The 19043-nt window shown below is 39.3% G+C and overlaps 1 protein-coding gene and 1 long non-coding RNA gene across 3 annotated transcripts in view; one reads left to right on the top strand and one right to left on the bottom strand.

The window, feature by feature from the left end:
* Positions 1-3658: 3658 nt before the first annotated feature.
* Positions 3659-17967, top strand: LOC136289444 (uncharacterized). Of its 2 annotated transcripts, none has more exons than XR_010720800.1 (4): positions 3659-3719; positions 15165-15230; positions 16476-16654; positions 17136-17967. It is a non-coding gene; the product is annotated as an uncharacterized lncRNA (long non-coding RNA). The 2 variants fall into 2 exon arrangements; XR_010720801.1 differs by having other exon boundaries at positions 15100-15230.
* LGR5 (leucine rich repeat containing G protein-coupled receptor 5) overlaps positions 9945-19043 on the bottom strand; it is an 89154-nt gene continuing 80055 nt past the window's right edge. Inside the window, exons 16-18 of the mRNA XM_066183248.1 lie at positions 14475-14620; positions 12678-12761; positions 9945-11035 (exon numbers count right to left, since the gene is read on the bottom strand). Coding sequence (XP_066039345.1) covers positions 9945-11035; positions 12678-12761; positions 14475-14620 — 1321 coding nt within the window. The remainder of the gene's footprint in view (positions 11036-12677; positions 12762-14474; positions 14621-19043) is intronic.

Raw genomic sequence — 19043 nt, 5'->3', positions numbered from 1 at the left:
AACTTTAAAATTTTTTCCTTATGACAGAGGTATTTGGGATAGAAAATCTGAATGACACAAAAGGAGAAATTTGCCAGGGAGCTCTAAGGGGGAAATAGAGCTGAACAATCTTTTTCTAATTATCGTAATAAGAGAGCCATTATCAGAAATGCTCTGTGCTCTATTGGGAAAGAGAGCTATGTTAATAGGAAACAAAGATATTTGATCCTTCATAGATCAAAGCGCTTTTAAGGTGCTGCTGTCATTATGAAAGGCTCTTGGTGTAAGAATGGTACTTAGTGGACAAAAGCTCTATTGTTTGTTATTTATTAAAAAAAAATTAAAAATCAGACTTAATATTTTATTTATGAGGGCCCAGATTTGATGAGAAATGCTTCACTCTACCATAAAGCAACATTTTATAGGACTAGTCTGTAGTTCACTGCCTACAAATGTGAGAAATTCCACTGTGCAAATAGAAATATTTGATATGGGAATAAACACTTGCTGAAATCCACAGAAGTGAAGAAAGCCCTTGGAAAGCTTCTGAATTCTACACTGCAAAGGTCTGTGGGCTTTTTTACCCATTTTTTTCCTTTCTCTTGATGCTCACTTGTGTTCGGGATATTGCTCTAAAGGCTTCTAACTAGGCCTTTTCTTTTTGTGTTTTCGCGGTGCTTAGAACAGTTAGATTCTGGTCTCAGACCAAAGCTCCAAAGTTCTCTCCTAACACATATAATAATAAAAGTAGAGGGAAACTGATATTGAGAACAGTTCACCTATGGCTCACAAAGTGGATTTCTTACTGTTGTTAAATCCTCTGGGGGGTGGGGGGAAATTGCTTAAATACGTGGAAAGTCCTACATACACCCACAGTCAACATACAGCCACAGTCTTGTGTAAAGAATAGTGTCAAAAGAATGGGAAAAAGAGAGATAATTTTTTCAAGGGAAAGCCAATCAGTTTTTGTAGGTAGAAAAGCAGTATTCACGGATAGAAACTAAATTATAGATACTGATATTTTACTTTGACTTGTATTTATTTTCTGTCCTAGCTAGTATTACCTATTCCTGCTTAAGCAGAGTGAATAGAAGTGTAAAGCTATTGGAATTTTGCATAGTCTCTCAGTTCACCAAACTTAACACTTGATGCACCCAACAAAACACAATTATTTATTGTTTAGGTTGTTTTCTACTGTTTCTGTAATACCAATAAAAGGTATAGTACAGCCTCCCCTGTGCCCAGCACATGGGGCCATACACAGTTTCCCCACTGTCATTTTGGTTTCTCTTTGCTGCTTTTTTGAATGAGAAACTTGAGACTGTGAGATTTTTTTAAGTGCTTTTGCTCAGGCATCTTCAAAGCTTGTTTTCTTGTGTTTTTTTTTTTTTTTTTTCCTCACAAAAAGAAACTCAACCTCTATACAACCTCTCTTTGCTCTCTTAGAGATGGGCAAGCTTATGTTAAATGCTTTGCTTGTAGTACTTTTAAGCCCAGAGCAAGGAGGGCTCATGACTTTCTGTTGCAAAGCGGCTTTTTTTCAGGAAGCCACGGAGGCTGCTTTCAGTTCCAGAGGTGGCGTTTCCTGAGGCAGATATTTTGGCACCACTCACTGCACAGATGAAAACCTCCTCCTGGAGAACTTGGGCTGGAGAGCTGGGGCACTTTCTCTGAGGAAAAAGAATGTTTTTCTGATATGCAGTCTCTATTTTTCCTAAGGTAATTGCACAAGCTTTCTGGCCCATGGTGATCCTACAAAGTTTCCAGTCTGCTCTGACTTTACCTCCCTGCCAAGTGAAAGTGTACTTTTCTCTGACAGAGCACATTGACTCCTTGTCTTTGTGATAATGAACACATGCCAAACTCTGCTGTCAGTGTTCCTAGCTTCCATCCTGTGTGCTTTATTGCCTTATTTCAGCTCAGCAAGAATGTCATTGTCCCTTAGAGACATATTCTTTAATGTCTTAGGACTTGGTGTGTTTAGCTCTCCAAGTCCTCCAGAAGAGGATGGAGAAGGCCTCTTGGGTGGCCAGGTTGAGCAGGACTGCTCTCTTCCAGGGGAGTAGAGGCTTTTCCAGAATATGTCTTGTTGTCCAAACCTACCAAAAACCCAGAAAAAACACAAACCCCAGAAAACCACCCCTAACAAAAAAACCCATGGGAAATTCTAACCATTTTGAGGATTATCTGTACATTGGGACAGATATATATCAAATAAAGCAAATCTCCTCATACTCTGTATTCACAGTAAGGCATTCCGTTATGTCAGGAAAGGGTTTTCCCACTTAATGCATTAAAATGCTATGCCGCAATCCATTCCAGGGGTTTAAGGGAATGTTTGATACACTCTGGATGGTGCACAGGAGAAACAACTAAATTCTCAGGAGGTTCAATAACAAGCATTTACTTGAAAACTTTAGAGCATTAAGGTAGACTAAGGTACTTGTCACATTTTAAAACCAAATCCACACAAAGTAATGAACTTCACAAACTTTAGCTTCAGAAACTTAAACATAGCCACCTTTAACTTATCCAGACATAACAAAGCACTTACTAAGGCACTGACTAGAAGTTTTTAGTCTGGCTTACAATATATTTTGAGAAGTTTGGAGAAGAAAGAGAGAAAAAGAGAAAGTAGAGAGGAAGAAAAAAAGAGGGAGAAAGGTATACAGTCACCATCCTTGGATGCAGTGATGAGACTTGATTCTTGCAATTTAGATGTTTGTTGGTTGAAATGATGGTGGCAGTCTTGATCTGCCAGGAGTGGAGGAAGCCCATGAAACACAAAGTCCAATGTGTTAATATATGCTCAGGCTCAGTGGGAACGCCCAGGTACCTCCTCTAACAGGGCAGTTTTACACTGTCTGATGCAACACTTTGGATCACGTGGCACTTCAGCGGTCTTTGATGGGTTACCTTCTAAGACAGGACAGCTGCCTCTCACATCAGCACAGCTGAGCCAATTATACCCCACCACAAGGGATGAACCTTCAGACCTACCTGTAAACGTCCCAGTATCTCCCTCAGAGGGAAGTTTTACACCTGAGCCAGTTATGTAACGTAGGACACTGGCATGATAAAAAGCACTATCCCATCTCCCAGGATCTGCTTCTTATAGGCCTCTTCCCTTATCTGACTCCAACCCCTGTTTGTAGCCTCTGGTGGAGGGTGTGCACCCCCTCTGCACCTGGGCTGTTCCCTTACATGTTGTCAGCAAAGCACCCGCAGCTTTTGGCAATGGCCAATTGTTTGAGCCATTCATCACTAGCATTTCAGTGTCTCACAATGAAGCACTGATTTCATATTCTAGAATTAATTCTCTGGCCACACAAAGCTCTCTGGAGTTCATTTTCAAAGTCAATCAGTAAAGAGACCTAGAAGGACTTCCCAGAAGGCTATGGTACTTCCTATGGGAGATGAAACACCTGTTTTGAGTAGAACAATCTTCCCTATTACTTTTTTCTTAGAAGGCTGGGAGAACTCCTTCCTCCAGGAATAGGTTAGTTCATAAATGGGAAATGTTGATAATAACTGCAGTGACCTCTATAGATATTAACCTCTATAGATAGTCCTGAGAAGCTGTTCTTATGTATGGAACCAAATTAATAACTGCAGACACCTGTGAAAACAGTGATTGCATATAAAGAATGACACCAGATGCAGAAGGAGATGTTTGAAACTTCCTTCAAGAATTAGTTTTGGAGTCCTGAGACCTTCAAGGCTGGCTGCAGAAGACTCTGGTATGTGCATGCATAAAATTTAGTGGAAGTATTTAGATTCACAGATGGACAGTTTTCCTCTTGTAAGCAAAGCATATTTTTTACTTGACAAGTGGAAGTGTTGCCACCTGTGAAAAAATTAAATAGGGATTTTGAGTGGGCTCTTTGTCTGTGACTAAGGTTTTTTTAGAATTCCTGGCTATGGGCCAGCTCTCAAGAGGAATATTCTTAATGTTTGTTTTTTCTTATGACTGAGATCGGGTCTTTAGATAATTTTGACAATGCCACAACAAGTTTTTTTATGGAGAGAACATTCTCATGTTTCCTATGTCTCCAGAGCCGCTGGAGCACAAGTCTGTGATTCTCATTATATGAACAAGATGTTCCTAAGGTTGATACTGCCTTTTCTTTCCAGTATATTTGCCAGGGTTAGGTATAACACATGGAATCTCTTCTGCTTTATATATTAGCATGGGTAAATTTGCATTTTCCTTTAACATTTCTAATCATATGTACCTGGGATTCTGTTCAAGTGAAGACATATAAAGAGTTCAACCACTTTTCTAAGCTTAGCTTCACATTATTTTTCACAATAGCATTGCCACAGAAGGACAGACTTGTCCCTTGTTTGGCACTTGTTAATGAAAGAGAACATGAGGTGATTATTATGGCTGGTGGAGATACTGGTCCCTTCCTTGCTGGTGGAAGCAGTACAGCTCTGCTGGAGTTTGAGAGCTGTCTTCTGCAGCACCCAAGCATCTGCACAATTACTGTGCTTCATGGATCTGGAAAGAATTTTCTGACACTGTTGCTGCTGTGATCCTACTTCTGTTTTTTATATTGTTAGCTTTTTGTATCCATCTTCTTACTCTTCTGTCTCCACTACCTTGCCTTCCTATGTTTTCCTAAGTAAAACATTACCTTTGCTACACGTTTAATTATTTGAGCCCTTCTTAAGTGATCAATCAATGAAATTTTCAGCACCTTACCTTTCATATAGCAACCTAAACTATGACAGAGAAATGTCTGATATTTTTATTACAGTGTTTAATACAACAGTCAGAGGAAATAAGTGGTGCCCCTGATAAGGTGAAATTCCTATTACAGATGATTTGGATAGGAGAGAGTTTAATACTTTTTACAGTAGCAGCTTTCTTGCTGTCTAATGTGTATTTAAGTTACTACTACTGTCTAGTGCATGTAGGTCACGGAGATAGGAACTAAATATGGAGCAGCAGCAACAGCAAGGATTGCTCAAGTGGCTGGTCTCCATTTGAGATCAATTATGATCACCAGATTAGTCAGGGATGTTCTCCCCTCTTTTGGGGGCAGAGACTAAAGCCACATGCCCACCTGGTACAGCACTGCTTATGTGGTTGTCATTCTCTGTGCTTCTCTGCTAGTGTCTGCTAAGGCTTGGCCTTTATCCCCATCCATTATTTTACAGGTGATCTCATCTTCTTTATGGCTCTCACTGTATCTCTGACTAGCTCTTTTTTCTTGGCCTTCTGCAACTTCTCTGAGGATCAAGTTCCCAAAAAACCCTCAATAATGTATCTAGTGAGCCAGAGCAGTGGCATGCTCGGTCTGGTCTCCCTAAATAACCTGTTGCACCAGCCTGCAGTAAACTCTCCTTCAGCTGTCACTGCAGAGATGTACGAGTGCTACAAGTCTGTGGCACGAGTGCCTGCAGAGAGAAGTCCCCTGTACATGTGTGCCGGCACATTGCCCAGAACAATGAAGTTGTGACCTCAGGCCCTACTGCTCCCTCTCTGGTACATAAATTAATAAAAATCTTTCTTCCACACATCAAGATGTATAACCTTGGTGCCTGTTTTTCCTTCTGCATCAAGGCTTTCACCTCATTCTTCCTTTGTAGGCACTCTTTCCCTTTATTACTCAACTTGTACTATCTCCCTCCTAAAATACTACAATTCTATTCTTCATCCTTATGGTTCCTGGCTCTAATATTGCTTACACTGTGTGGCGCACACACGCATGTGAAATCATCTTTACTTGCTTGTTTTCAATGTACTCAGCCATCACAACACTTCTATCTTTTTGTATCCACCCTGAGCTCCTCATCCTTCACAAAACTCCATTATGCTTCTTAACATCTAATAAAACCCCAGCCATTTGCATCCTGCCTCTTGAAGGCCTCTGTCCTCCCTGAGTTATATACTCCCCTATACTCTTTGTCAAACTTCTGGTTTTTTGCTCCTAAAGATAATTAATGACTTTTTTATTTCCATTCTCTGCTGGTCCTGTCCTGTCCCAATAAGACGATTCTAAAACTCATCCAAAAAACTTAATTCTTCTGCACAGGACCTTCTGGCTGAAATGACCTTCCTCAAAGTAGCCTCATCTACCCTGAGAACCTGCAGGCTATTCTAAAATCCATTTAAATATAGGACAATTCTACTTTCTTTTTTAAAAAATCTTTGTAATTCATTACTTGCCATATAAATTCCTGACTAAACAATTGTTTTCTGAGCATTTTTGCTTCACTGGTATTTTACCTCTATCTTTCAAGTACTTCACAGAAATGACCTACCATCACCATCTCTGAAAAACCAAGCACATGTAACTGTCCTGTGCTGCAGCCTCTCTTAACAAATGTGTATGCACTGTTTCACCCATCCTTATTGCCTACAAAATGACATGGCTGTGCTTAGCTGCTGCCTGCCTTTAACTCAGCTGAGCTGGAAGTTCTGGTGCAGCCTGAACAACTTGGCTCTTCCCAAGTCCTCTTTTAAGCCCCACCTTTCATTTGCCCTTAGCACCTCCATCCATTTCACACCTGATGGTGCTGCTGCCCCTCTGCCACATATCAGATGAACTCCGCCAGCTGGTTATCCCCTTACCTGCTTCACCTGCCAGACTAGGGGTCAGAGGGAAAATAAGGAATGATGTGGGACAATTTGCTGTTTTAGTAGAAGCAGCAGTCCAGTGTAGCTGAATTGCACCTCTCTCGTGTATGGTGTGCAGGTTGTGTAAGGTAACTTGTGCCTGACCTGATGCACACCCTTGTCACACAGCTGGAGGTGCTGGTGTCATCTATGGCGATTGTGAGAGGTCATCAGCGAGGCACAGCAGTGTGCACAGGGAGCAGGATCTGTTCATAAGGGTCTGTGAGTGAAGTTTTGGTGAAAGATTTAGTCTGTGTTGAAATGAAACACTATTACTCTTTTTCTTTTTTCCTCCACTATTATTCTTGGGTTTTTTTTTTTTCATGGCACACAACCTGTAACTTATATTTTGTCAAGAATTTCAGACACCTAGGGAGGTTAGTGTAAGTTTTACAATAACTTGGAAAGGATTAATTGAGAATGCACACCATTTTGTAAGGTGTTAGATAATGATTAAATGCTTTTTACTGTGTAGTCACATTTTATTACAACTTACATATGTTCAGAACACTGATAGAAAAGAAAGCATGTCACCTATTTACAATCACTACACATTTACATTATATTATTTACAGATAATGAATCTAGTAACATATGAGCAGAAAATATAGCAAATATCAATATGAAACTGTACAGGGCTTAATCTCATGTCCTTTACTGTAGTTGCATTTCACTGTAATAATAAATACAGTTCTATATTTACACATTTTACTTTAAAAATCTATTAAATGAATTTTAACAATTTCAAGTTAAAATATCTGATCAAAATATTTCAAACATGCTTATAAAAATAAGACACAAAGCCTTTAGGACCTTCTGCAAGCTAAAAAAGTTCTGATAAAAGAAGCTTTAACTAGTCTTTAGAATTATAACATTATTTTGCTTCTCAAATTTCTTTACAAACTTCTTAAATATAGCAAGCTGAAAGGAACCTCACTGACATTAAGCAGTGCAGCACAGATGGACCCCAGTTAAATTAAAGCTAAGTAAACATGGTAATAGGTATTGTGCAATGGTTGACTGATCCTCTGTTTAATCCAAAGTGGTTTCAGGCATCGTTTTTGCAGCTGTGTGCTGCACTGCTTCAAAAGCCACAACAGATAAAGGATTAAGATAAGTACCCAGCTGACTTTATCATACATAATTTCAGAATTGGTTCATTTTTTTTCCCTGAAGGATGAACATGTCAGCCAAAGTCAACTGATGCCATCTGTAACTGCAAAACTAAAAATATGCCAGTGTGAATGGACAAGAAAATTAAGGCATATGCATAGTTGGCAGCAAATTCTTCATTGTGAAAATCCATCCTTGGAGTCTCAGGAAGTTTTATATACAGGAACAGATGAACAACAGAGATCATCTGTAATGGATTACCTTAAATGCTGGGCCTAGCCTAACCTTCCTAATGTTAAAAAATTAGTCTTATTCACCTGGAGGTTGAGTGGCCATTAACTGAGCAGTGAATAGTGGGCTATTAAATGTTACTCCTCAGGGAGCTCTTTTTAACAACAACAAAAATAGGTAAATTTGTGCATTTTTCTGTCTTAAATGATCAACTTACTAAAGCAAAAGGCGCCAGCTCTGAGAAAAAGAATACTGGAATATCCCCTGATGGCCTGGATGAGGTCAAAGAATTATATTCTAGGTTGCTCTGTTGTCTGAGATATTTTAGTAGTAGACTTGGCAAGGACCTGAAGTCTCTTCTTTCTAACTAGGATGCTTCTGATGTGTAAACATACATGCCTAGATTCAGCAAAGTATTAACAGATTTAAAGTCAGAGAACTCCATTAACCTAATCAAGCCTTTTCCTAAACTAAAGCCATCAGAAGTCCCTGAATTTCAACGGCTACTCCAGTATCTTTTTTGGCAATATATCCAATATGAATTTAGAGATTTTTAGTGACAGTAATTTTGCTAGCTGATGAGCATCTCTATCAACAATTTTCACCTTTATTTCTATACTGCATATCCCTAATGTCAATTTCCAGTTAACTATACCAGGTTTTTCTCCTCTCAGATGAGTCGTCCTCTGCCTTCAAACTTCTGTATCACAGAAGCAGCTACTTACAAACTCTGATCAAATCACTTATTTCTTAAGTTCTTTTAAATTTATGATATTCATATCCTTTCCAATTTCACAATGTTCTTTACAACATGTGAATGCAATAAGTGTTTGAAATATCCCAGGAGTGCTTGCATCAGTGCTAAGAACACAGATTACACAACCTCTTCACTCCTACTTGATATTGCCTTAGGTAAGGCTGTTGGCTATCCTTATCCAAAAGGACACAGTGACCTCTAAATCTCCAACTGACTAGGTACTATGAATTAGCAGCTTTCTAGAATCACTGTTTCACGAGACAGAGATCATGCCATGAGCAGGATTACAGTTTTTGTTCCTAGACAAATTACCTTAAATGAATGTTTCTGTCTGAGTGCCTTTGGTGTCCTTTAATAGTTCTCAGCATGCCATTTTTTTTTATATTGATGACTTTCTATGTAGCATTTTCCACCTTCAAATTAAATGAGTCATCTGCCAATTTTATCATCATGAATTCTGGGAGTAATTCTACTGGCATGAAAGCAATTCAGGACCAAACTGTGCAGAACCTCATTAGAAAAATACCCATGTGACAATGCCTTGCCATTTACAATTACATTTTAAATGCTTAACAGGATTTTGATTAACTTTTTTCACATCATGTTAATTTTTAGCTTCCGCTGACAATTAAAAATGTTTTAGCAAGTTAGAAGACTTCCAAAATCCAAACCCAATGCCAGTTAAACCATTTAATCAGCTTTCTCAAATATGGAACAACATCAAAGGGTATTCTGCAGAAACCTTTAGGACTTGAACAGGACTACTCTTCCGCTTAGATACCTTGCTGAACAAAGGCCGTACAGACGCTTATTAAAAAAAATCATGGCACTGAAAAACTATTATTAAAACCAAATTGCAATAAACAGGAGAAAAATCCCCAACCCCTGAAAACATCAGGTGATGCTTTGAAAAAATGTTACAAATTTAATATGCCATTTTTGTTCTTGACCAACTGATGCCCTTTCTGAGTAGTGCTACTTTCAAAGAGAGCAGCTGATACAACTGCACAAACTTCAGCAGCTTTCATTTCCTCTCTTCATCCCAGCATTACGGGAGCAGGCTGAGCAGACTCAAGTATTGGATTTTCAGCCTGCCGCAAGTTTTGCCGTCGTCTGTTTTCTGAGGTGTGTCAAAATAATTTAGAGGCACTCTCTACACTCGTATGCACACATCCACACTTACTTTTGGGATTGAAAATTTTGTAAACAGAGGTATTTTCTGTACTGTTTCTGCAACTAGCGACAGGGAACAAATGCGACTGACGAAAGGTTGCAGCCTTCTGTCATTTGATAAGAGGGCGGCATTAGCGAACTGCTGGTGGGCATATCATATGATATGCTGGCACTCGTGAAGGTTACCAATGCCTGTGTTGAGTCACAAGATTGTTTTTCTATGTCTTCTGAATTCACAGAGATCAGACTAGCATGTTTTGATCTCCTCCATACCAAAGTTTGCTTTCGCAGACTTCCCAAATCCTCCTTAAAATGTGGATTGAAAAGTATATAAAGTAGCGGGTTTAGACATGCTGGCAGTGGGACAATCACTAGAAGTATTGACTTAATCACTTCTGGGCTGATAAAAGTGAGATTTAGTAAGGAGGAAAAAGATAAGAAGGCCACAGGGCAATAAAGAATGCAATTAGTAAAAAGTAGCAAGGCTATATGTTTGACCATAGAGCAATCCCAAATGTTGTCTAGTTCTCCCTTTTCTAAACTACAGTAGAGTTTTGTATAAGCAACAGTCATTACCAGAAAGCAAAGGGAGTTCAGCAATACCAGTGCTACCATGTAGCCCATAGCAGTGGACTCTCCAAACGGGAGTGGCAAACAAAGTGGAGAAACCCCATACTCACTTCCAGTGAGAAGGGGTATCACTGCAATGGTTAGTGCCAACATAAAGCAGAAGGAAATGGCAATTTTTATGCTAGCAGTGGAGGATTTTGTTTCAAACTTTGTAGCATGTTTTACAGAGAACGCACGTTCGAGTGCAGCTAGGGTAAGGAGGAATATGGAAGCCTCTGAAGCAAAAATGGAGAGCAGGCCAGTTATTTGGCAACCAATTCCACTTTCCCACCGTGCTCCATACTGAGCAAAGCTACCAAAAGTGGATGCATCCACGCTAGCCAGTACTCCGCTGGCCAGACCCATCAGGGCATTTACAATGGCTATTAAACCAATCAAAAGTTTTATGGAGGACATATACAATGGAGATCTGAAAACTGTAGCAGACACCAGTGCATTGCAAATAAAGGTCAAACCCACTATGGTCCACACTCCAATTCTGATCAGCCAGCTACCAAACAGATGGTCACATGGTTTGAAGGGACCTGAAATGCCAAAATAAAAAGGGTAAGGGAAGCCTTGTAAACAAAAAACCTTCATGCTTTCTAAGACAATAAAGTTCATGCTTCTTGCAGGTTCTCAGCACAGCCAAAGAAGTGAATTTTAGTTTAAAAAGGGAGCTGTAAATTTGTTCTTTCTTTGGAGTAATCTGAGACCTTGAGAGCATGCTGCTAAATCTGTGATGCATATTGCATTAGTGGTGCACATGAGTCTGTCCTTCATCACGAGTAGCCTATGGGTTTCTTTGTGAGCATGGCAGTACTACTGCAATGTGAATGTCAACTCTTGTAGTTTCAAGAGCTGCTGTGACATTTGTCAGTGTGTGAATAAAGCAGAAAATGTTACCTCACACAAAATTAAAACAGGTTCCTAATAAGTCCTGGTGAAGCATGATGTAATGGATACGGACAGACACACTTCGCCAACCTCAGAACTTGTCATTACACAGTCCAAGAAAATTGTGTCTCTCTTTGCATATGGGAGTGCTGCCTTTTTGGATCTCCTGTGTCTGAAGTCAGGTCATTATGACTGAAGCTTGCTATACATTCTCATAGAATTGAGGTGCATATGCTGTGCAGTTGTAGCTGAATGCTCTGTGGTCAGAGAAACATCACGTGTCTTGTACTGAGCCAGGAAAGCAAGCTCCTCACAGTGGCTGGTGCTTTTCCATGAAGACATAAATCCTGCAGCTGAAATGACCCCCCTATAACTATGGATGTTGCCATTAAGTAAGCATTGTATCAGTTTGTAAGTTTTTCTAAGATACTATTTGAAAAATCCAAGCTATAATTCCTCTCAGGTCTGGTAATAACTTACCTTGAAAAGAACAATGTTTTAATGAACTCAGAACTTATATTTAGGCCATTGGAGAATATGTGACAGTAAAATAACTCTATTCTTTGGCTTCCTGCCTTTTCTATTCCTCTTTATATATATTTAAAAAATTTACTATTAGTTACTCTTGCAAACAAGAATCATAGCTTAAAATGAATGCTCAAGTACAAGTTGTCACTTGGGGTTTTTTTGTTCATGTTTCACAACGACAAAATGGCTAGTGAAAATGTTTGCTGAATCAAACAATCAAAACTTATGACCATGACTGACTACATTCTACAAAGAAAATGACAGTGCTGGGAGTCCTTTGTGAGGGACTGTGCACATCAGTGCAGTAGTGTTTGGTATTTCCTAGACACAGAACTAAACAGTGTGTTGTTCAAGTTGCTCATGTGTAAAATAACTCTGTGATGTTCAGAAGAATTACTTTAGCTTTGCAAAAGACTAAGAGAGCAAAGATTCTGCTGCCTTTATCATCTGTATCTTAGTAGAAGAATCTTTCCTCTCTCATTTTCTTGATTGGGTATCAGTTCTGGTTAAAAGGGGCCCAGAGTAAAGATCTGCTCAGTGACTGGGCAAAACTTTTGCTACACTCATAGAGGAATGTAGTGGCTGAATAGTTTTCTGGAATTCAAAGCAAAACTGTATATTATTGTGCAATGAATTTGTATTACACTCATTAAATTACAGCACATCATGTTGCTGTCCTAGTATCTGATTCACTGTTTGTTCTGCATCTTGAATATCTACTAACGCTGTCCTTGAATTCCTATCTGTCTGGCAGTTTCGTACCTGGGGAAGGTGAGCATTGCACTGAATGATGAGATTTCAAATCTTCTTCAAAGTCAAGAAAAAAGTCCTCAAAATCACGTTCGTCTATTGGGGAGAAAGAAATGTTACTACAATTTTCAGGAAAAGTTTTTTAGTAAGAGTTGCAAAAATGCCTGTGGTATTTAAGGCCTGGTCTTGTCCCTTTGCCTGCCAACTGTGAGCAGAAGCAGGCATATGCCTACTTGGTTTTGAATTACTGTACTCAAGATTATGTTAAAAGTTGTCATCTTCTCTGAAAATAATCACTTCCAGGTACATTCTCTGTTGCCTGATTTGCAGTGTGATGACTGCCTAGGAAGACTGCCTAGGAAAATATGAATTCTGCTGTTGCGCCATACTACTAAGAATTAACCAGGTTTTCTGTGTTTCTTATGTCATCACTAGCACATTTTCTTGGCTCTATTCTTGCTGAATTCCTGCTGAAGACCTACTGGTTTGCAGGAGCAGAGATAACACAAAAAGCAACAGGGTGGTGTAAACGTATGTGTACATCTACATAACAGATGAAGTAACAGACCTAGTACTGAAGGGAAAGAAAAATACAGTAGTCTCGTGTCCTGGAGAACAAATGCACTCTCTGGCAACCCTGGTTATATGCACAGACTGTGGAACGAGATGCTGGAGAGCAGCCCTGCAGAAGGGGACCTGGGGGTCCTGGTCAGTGGCAAGTTGAACATGAGCCAGCAGTGCCCTGGCCGCCAAGGAGGGTCAACCCTGTCCTGGGGGGCATCAGGCACAGGATCACCAGCCAGGCAAGGGAGGGGATTGTCCTTGTCCTGCTCTGCTCTGCTCTGCTCTGGGGTGGCATCACCTCGAGTGCTGGAGGTAGGTTTGGGCACCATTAATATATGAAAGATATAAAGCTAAAGTTATTAGAGAGCCTTCAAAGGAGGGCCACAAGGATGGCGAAGGGCTTTGAGGGGAAGCCATATGAGCAGCTGAGGTTACTTGGTTTGTTCAGCCTGAACAAGAGGAGACTGAGGGGAGGCCTCATTCGAGTCTTCAACATCCTCATGAGGGGAGGCAGAGGGGCAGGTACCAAACTCTTCCTCTCATGACCAGGGACAGGACTTGAGGAAATGACATGAAGCTGAGACAGGAAATGTTTAGGTTGGATATCAAGAAAAGGTTCTTCACCCAGAGGGTGTTTGGGCACTGGAACAGGCTCCAAAGGAAAGTGGTCAGAGAACCAAGCTTGAGAGAGTTCAAGAAGTGTTTGGGCAATGGTTTCAGGCACGTGGAGTGATTCTTGGGGCTGCCCTGTGCAGGGTCAGGAGTTGAACTTGATGATCCTTGTGGGTGCCTTCCAACTCAGCTTATTCTACAACTCTACGATTCTAAGAAAAAAATATGCCAAAGTAGCCACATATTTTGGCTATTACTCATCCTGAAGTGTGTGGGTAAGCCTAGGACACGTTCCATTCTGAGGCTGGCAAGAAACTACATCTTTGATGGCCTGCTCTTGTATGGAGTTACATACCAGCTGAACTGCCCTGTCTCTCATATAAAGGGAAGATTTAATTTACCACATTATTATAGCTATTATCTGGATGAAAAGATGAGTGCATAAGTGAGTGAGATTTTTGAATGGCAGACCTAAAATAATGAGTTTGCTAAGCACAGGAATACTTAAATAACATATTATTGGGCAAGAAACAGGGAGAGGTCACCTCTGACTGTAAAGAGTATTGGATTTTTTTAAAACCACAGGTTGCTCACAGCCTTCAGGTAGACTTAAAAGCCTAAGATGATGGTTACCTTGAATTTGTAACAGTCCAGCATCCTTTCTATGAAAGTCATCAATGCTGCTATTATCATCTTTGTTCCATTGGCTGGAGATTCTGTAGTGGTTCTCGCAAGCTCCAAAGGCACAGCACTGATAGGCATAAGGCATTTCCATGACCCTGCAGAAGAATAAGGCAGCATGCCATGATACTGGTTAAACACCAGAGTTACTGGACTGTACTGCTCCTATAGAGCTAATACAAAGGAAATAGTTAAAATATACACAATTGAAAGCAAAAACAACTCTGGGTAAAAATCAGTCATAATAATACAAAATGAGGATTCACAAATAAAATTCCTCACTGGAAATGCAGATGGTTTCTAGGCTAATTTTAGAAAAGGCATACTAAAGTTTTCTTATGTGTTTTCATTGGAGACATGAAAGTGGGAGACCTATGTCTTGCTGTTGAGTGAATGTTACTCAGAAATGTATTTCTGTTTTTATGATTTTCAATGATTTTACTGTGTAAATCAATGGTTTCTCCAACAGTTACTTTCTTAATGGTTTCTTAAAAAAAAAAAAAAATGTATCTGAAGACCACAACCTGCCTACCAGGCAAAACCAAAACACTTCCCAAACTGAATTTCTCTACTTTAGGGAGAACGAGATCTTTTGGAAATCCAGCTTTATTTACCTCTTTCCACATTCTACTAATTTCACAGTAAAATGGCAAAAAGGAGATTGTTTCTTGTGCAGAAGATCAAGAAAGCAGTGTTCTAAACCAAAAGGTGAGTGAATCAGGCACTACGTGTGAAATGTCACTGAGAGAAAGGTTTTATTTTATTAATTGTCTTAAAACTGAGACCAGACATTACAAGACACAGGATACTCATTCTTAATTCTTTTAAGATCATTGTTATCCCTAACACATGACAATATATGTCAGTGAGTTCCAATGATTATGAAGGCTCCTGTTGTCAGAAAATTGTACATTTCTGGTATACTGTGCATTTAATTCCTTTGGGGATATGCACATTCTGGGGGGAGCAGAGAACTACGATCTGAGTCCTATAGACTACTTCTATTCCATAGATATATTCTATGCTTTGGAAGCAGAGCTATTTAATTTGCACAGTTCACCAATAGCACACAGTAAAACCTAACAACTCACCTTAATTCCAAATGCCCAATAAACCAAAAAGTTCAAAGATAAAGAGGTGATTAGAAGTTATTCTGAATTAACTTAAAAGGAATAAAGTAGAACTAGATCCTCCTAATAATCCTCCTGATTATTTTCAACAGGTTAATCATGTAAATTAACATAATGAGTGTAATAAGTAATAAGCAACCTCTAACCCCCTGGGAAACCCGAAGAGAAAACAAGCTGAATCAGGCCCAGTGCCAACAGGACTTAAACTTGTGCACTTGCCAAAATTTTGGTACAAAGGGGAACAAACGGAATCTTAAGTTCTAAAGTGATTTTTTTAAATTAGTGTGTTTGGGCTCATTTAGATTCTATAACCTAACATTTCTGTTGGAAATTGACCATAATAATCTGTACCCTTGTACCCAATACAAAATTTTTAGGGTACTCAATAAAAGTTCAAGATAACCAAGATCTAACTGTCAAGCAACCGCAGGCCAGCAGATTTAAATATTTAATTTCTAACTCATTAATCTGCATGCCATCTTTTAACATAAGGAGATTATCTTGATTAAATATTTTTGAACACATCTCCCAGAAGCCCTTCTTAAACAAACTATTATTAAAATCATTGATTACTAGACTAACCCATAGCTAATCATCTGGGATAAAAGCTATCCCAATCCCCAAACAGAAATTCCCTTTTTTTTGGAACAACAAAAAAAAATCATCAGTAGTAACACTGACAGTTCTGTGAGGAGATCCCTGCAATTTGTGGCTTCAGACCTTTAGAAGGACATTGAAACAGCTGGGGGAGTGAACAGTTAGTTGATATTTTAGTCACAAGAGACTGACAGAAATATATTCTATTTTCTGATTATTCAAACAGCTCTATGACAGATTTCCAGATGCTCTTGTGCTTCTCCCAGCCTGCCAGCCTGTCATACACTGGAAATGTGGACTTCCCACGTTGTACTGGTCCACTGCTTTGATGATGTTTGGGAAAACATCCATGGCTTTTAAATGATATTTAAAAAGCAAGACTCCCATTTCTTATCCTCTCTGCAGGTATTTCTAGCATCTATTCTTAAATCTGAACAGTTTATGTTTGTTTTTCCCCCCCTAGCCTGTGTTATTAGGATATACACATATTCCTTAAATTAGCAAATGCTGCTTAATCCGCAAAGCCCAACTGCACACAATGGCTACAACCAGGTCACAGAGGACAAAACATACTTTGCAAAGCAGGGAAATAAGTATCAGATCTTCCTGGTGACAGAGGAGTTTTTTTTCTCACAAAAGCTACATTTAGCACAAAAAAAAAAAGAAAAAAGAACAAACTCTCAGGTGTACAGTGCTGGAGGCAGCCCTTTTTATGGCTGGTGCTTATTTGATGTGGGTGATTAGATTTGGACTTTGTCAAATTAAACTCTCTTAGAAACACTGGCTAAATTTATTTTTATATACTCCTTATCTTACTAATGGTATCTGTATCCTTGATAATTTTTTTTTCCTTCTAGCAAGGAATGCCTCTCTTTTCTGTTTTTAGATTAAGCAGCAGAGAACACAAGGTCGTTTTCTCCCTCACAAAGGTGTAGAGTTAATGGTGAACAGGAAGGCACAGTCATGATGAATGGAGCAAAGCACTGAGTTCTTTTCAGCACTGAATCAAAGCATCAGATAAAGAAGGAAGGAGTGGTTGGCAGCCTGAGTTTGCTTCCTCAAGGCTTGCTGTAATAGGCTGGGCTCAGCCCTGCAGTGTACTCGTGCTGTTGCTGATGATAGGGAAGGGGATGCTCAGCTCTTTGTTGTGTCTGTTTTGATGAATTTAGATGAGTAGAAAGTTTTTATACAAGAATTTGTCTTTAATGTAACCACTACAACATAACAACAACTAGTTGTAGTTGTTGGCTAGTTACAACAATTGCAAAGGGTGAAATTTCATTTTGTTTTAGATCTCTGTTCAAGTTTGGTGCTTTGTGCAATTATCTGTGCAGTGATCCTGTGTGAAATCCTGACCTCATTTTGATTTATGGTAAAAGTCACAAAGACTATAGGTCAGGATTTTACCCTATTCTCTCCTGACTGGGTATAATTTGTTCTTATAGATGTTAATTCACTCTAGATATCATACTTTGAATGCATTATTAAAAAGAATAAGTTAATTTGACACATCCTTGTCAGCAATTTGCCTAGATGAAATAAAATGTCCTTTCATTTGAGTAATGTACACAATTTTGCTGAAGGGAAATTCATATAGACTATAATTTTGAGAAAAGAATTTAAAATATCTTAGTTATACATAATTCAGTTGAATAATGGATTATTCTAGGACTACTGCAGCACCTCTTATGCCTCTAGGTCATAGTATATGCATCATTAGATATTTACCAGGTTGGAGTAATCAATTTTCTTGTGTTTACATTATTTTAAATAAACTTCAATTGTTTTAGAATTGTCACCTGCCTCAGCATTTGGGCAAAGCCAGTGAGAGAAGAAAAAGGATCATATAAGCTCAGTCTCAACCAAACATGATTTTTATGGTACCTTCTCCTTAGCCTCTGAGACTTATCTCAAGATCTCTAATGTAAAAGACGTTTAAGGCCTCTAGTATTTTGAATGTTAATGCTATAGTTTCATGCACTTGATGAAGTCACTGCCTAATCTCTGTGACCAACTACCATTTTTTGGGGTTTATTAAGACCTTTAAGGCATTGTTTCCTAACCTTGGAACCATTTTTTGCAGCTTTTATCTCAGCTTGTAGTAACATGCCATCACAGAAGTGTTCTAGGGTGGATCCTTCCAGAGCTGTACACAGAGCCTTAATCATCTCCACACTTCTATTCATCATTCTCTTACTGCTAACTCCAAACTCTCCAGTCCTTTTCATTAATGGTCACATCTTGAGCCATGTGCCTACTAGGACTCTTGGGCCTTTTCCAGTGCAAAAGGCAAATCTAGTGAAAACATAAAGATGGACTCTCCATCTTTGGAGATACTAAAAAGCTGTCTGGATGTGGTCCTGGGCAACAGGCTCCAGGTGCCCCTGCCTGAGCAGGTGGTTAGACAAGACAGCCTCAAAGGTCCCTTGCAACCTTAACCACTCTGTTATTTTGTAATTATGTGCTCACTGTTTACTTGATTCGTATTTTCTGATACCAAACTTTTTACAGTAAAACACGATAAAGTATACGTTGCACTTGGCATCTTCTAATTAAAACATAAAAACGACGGAGAGTCAGGGGAAATTCCCAAATATCCTGAGGTCAGAGACAAAACCCTCTTGGCTGTGAAATTATAACCTGCAATTATAGCATGGTGCTAATAACGCCAAGGTCATGGGTTCAAGCTCCATACAGGCCATGGTCAACCAGTGACTGGAAGAGCAAATGATCTTTAGAGGACACTTCCTATATCACAGAGGACCCACAGAAATTATTAGTATCAGAGTGTGTT

This window comes from Chamaea fasciata, unplaced genomic scaffold, assembly GCF_029207755.1.
Source record: "Chamaea fasciata isolate MVZ Bird 193981 ecotype frontalis unplaced genomic scaffold, bChaFas1.0.hap1 SCAF_5, whole genome shotgun sequence".
Lineage (NCBI taxonomy): Eukaryota > Metazoa > Chordata > Aves > Passeriformes > Sylviidae > Chamaea > Chamaea fasciata.
This window is presented reverse-complemented; position numbering and strand designations above follow the sequence as displayed.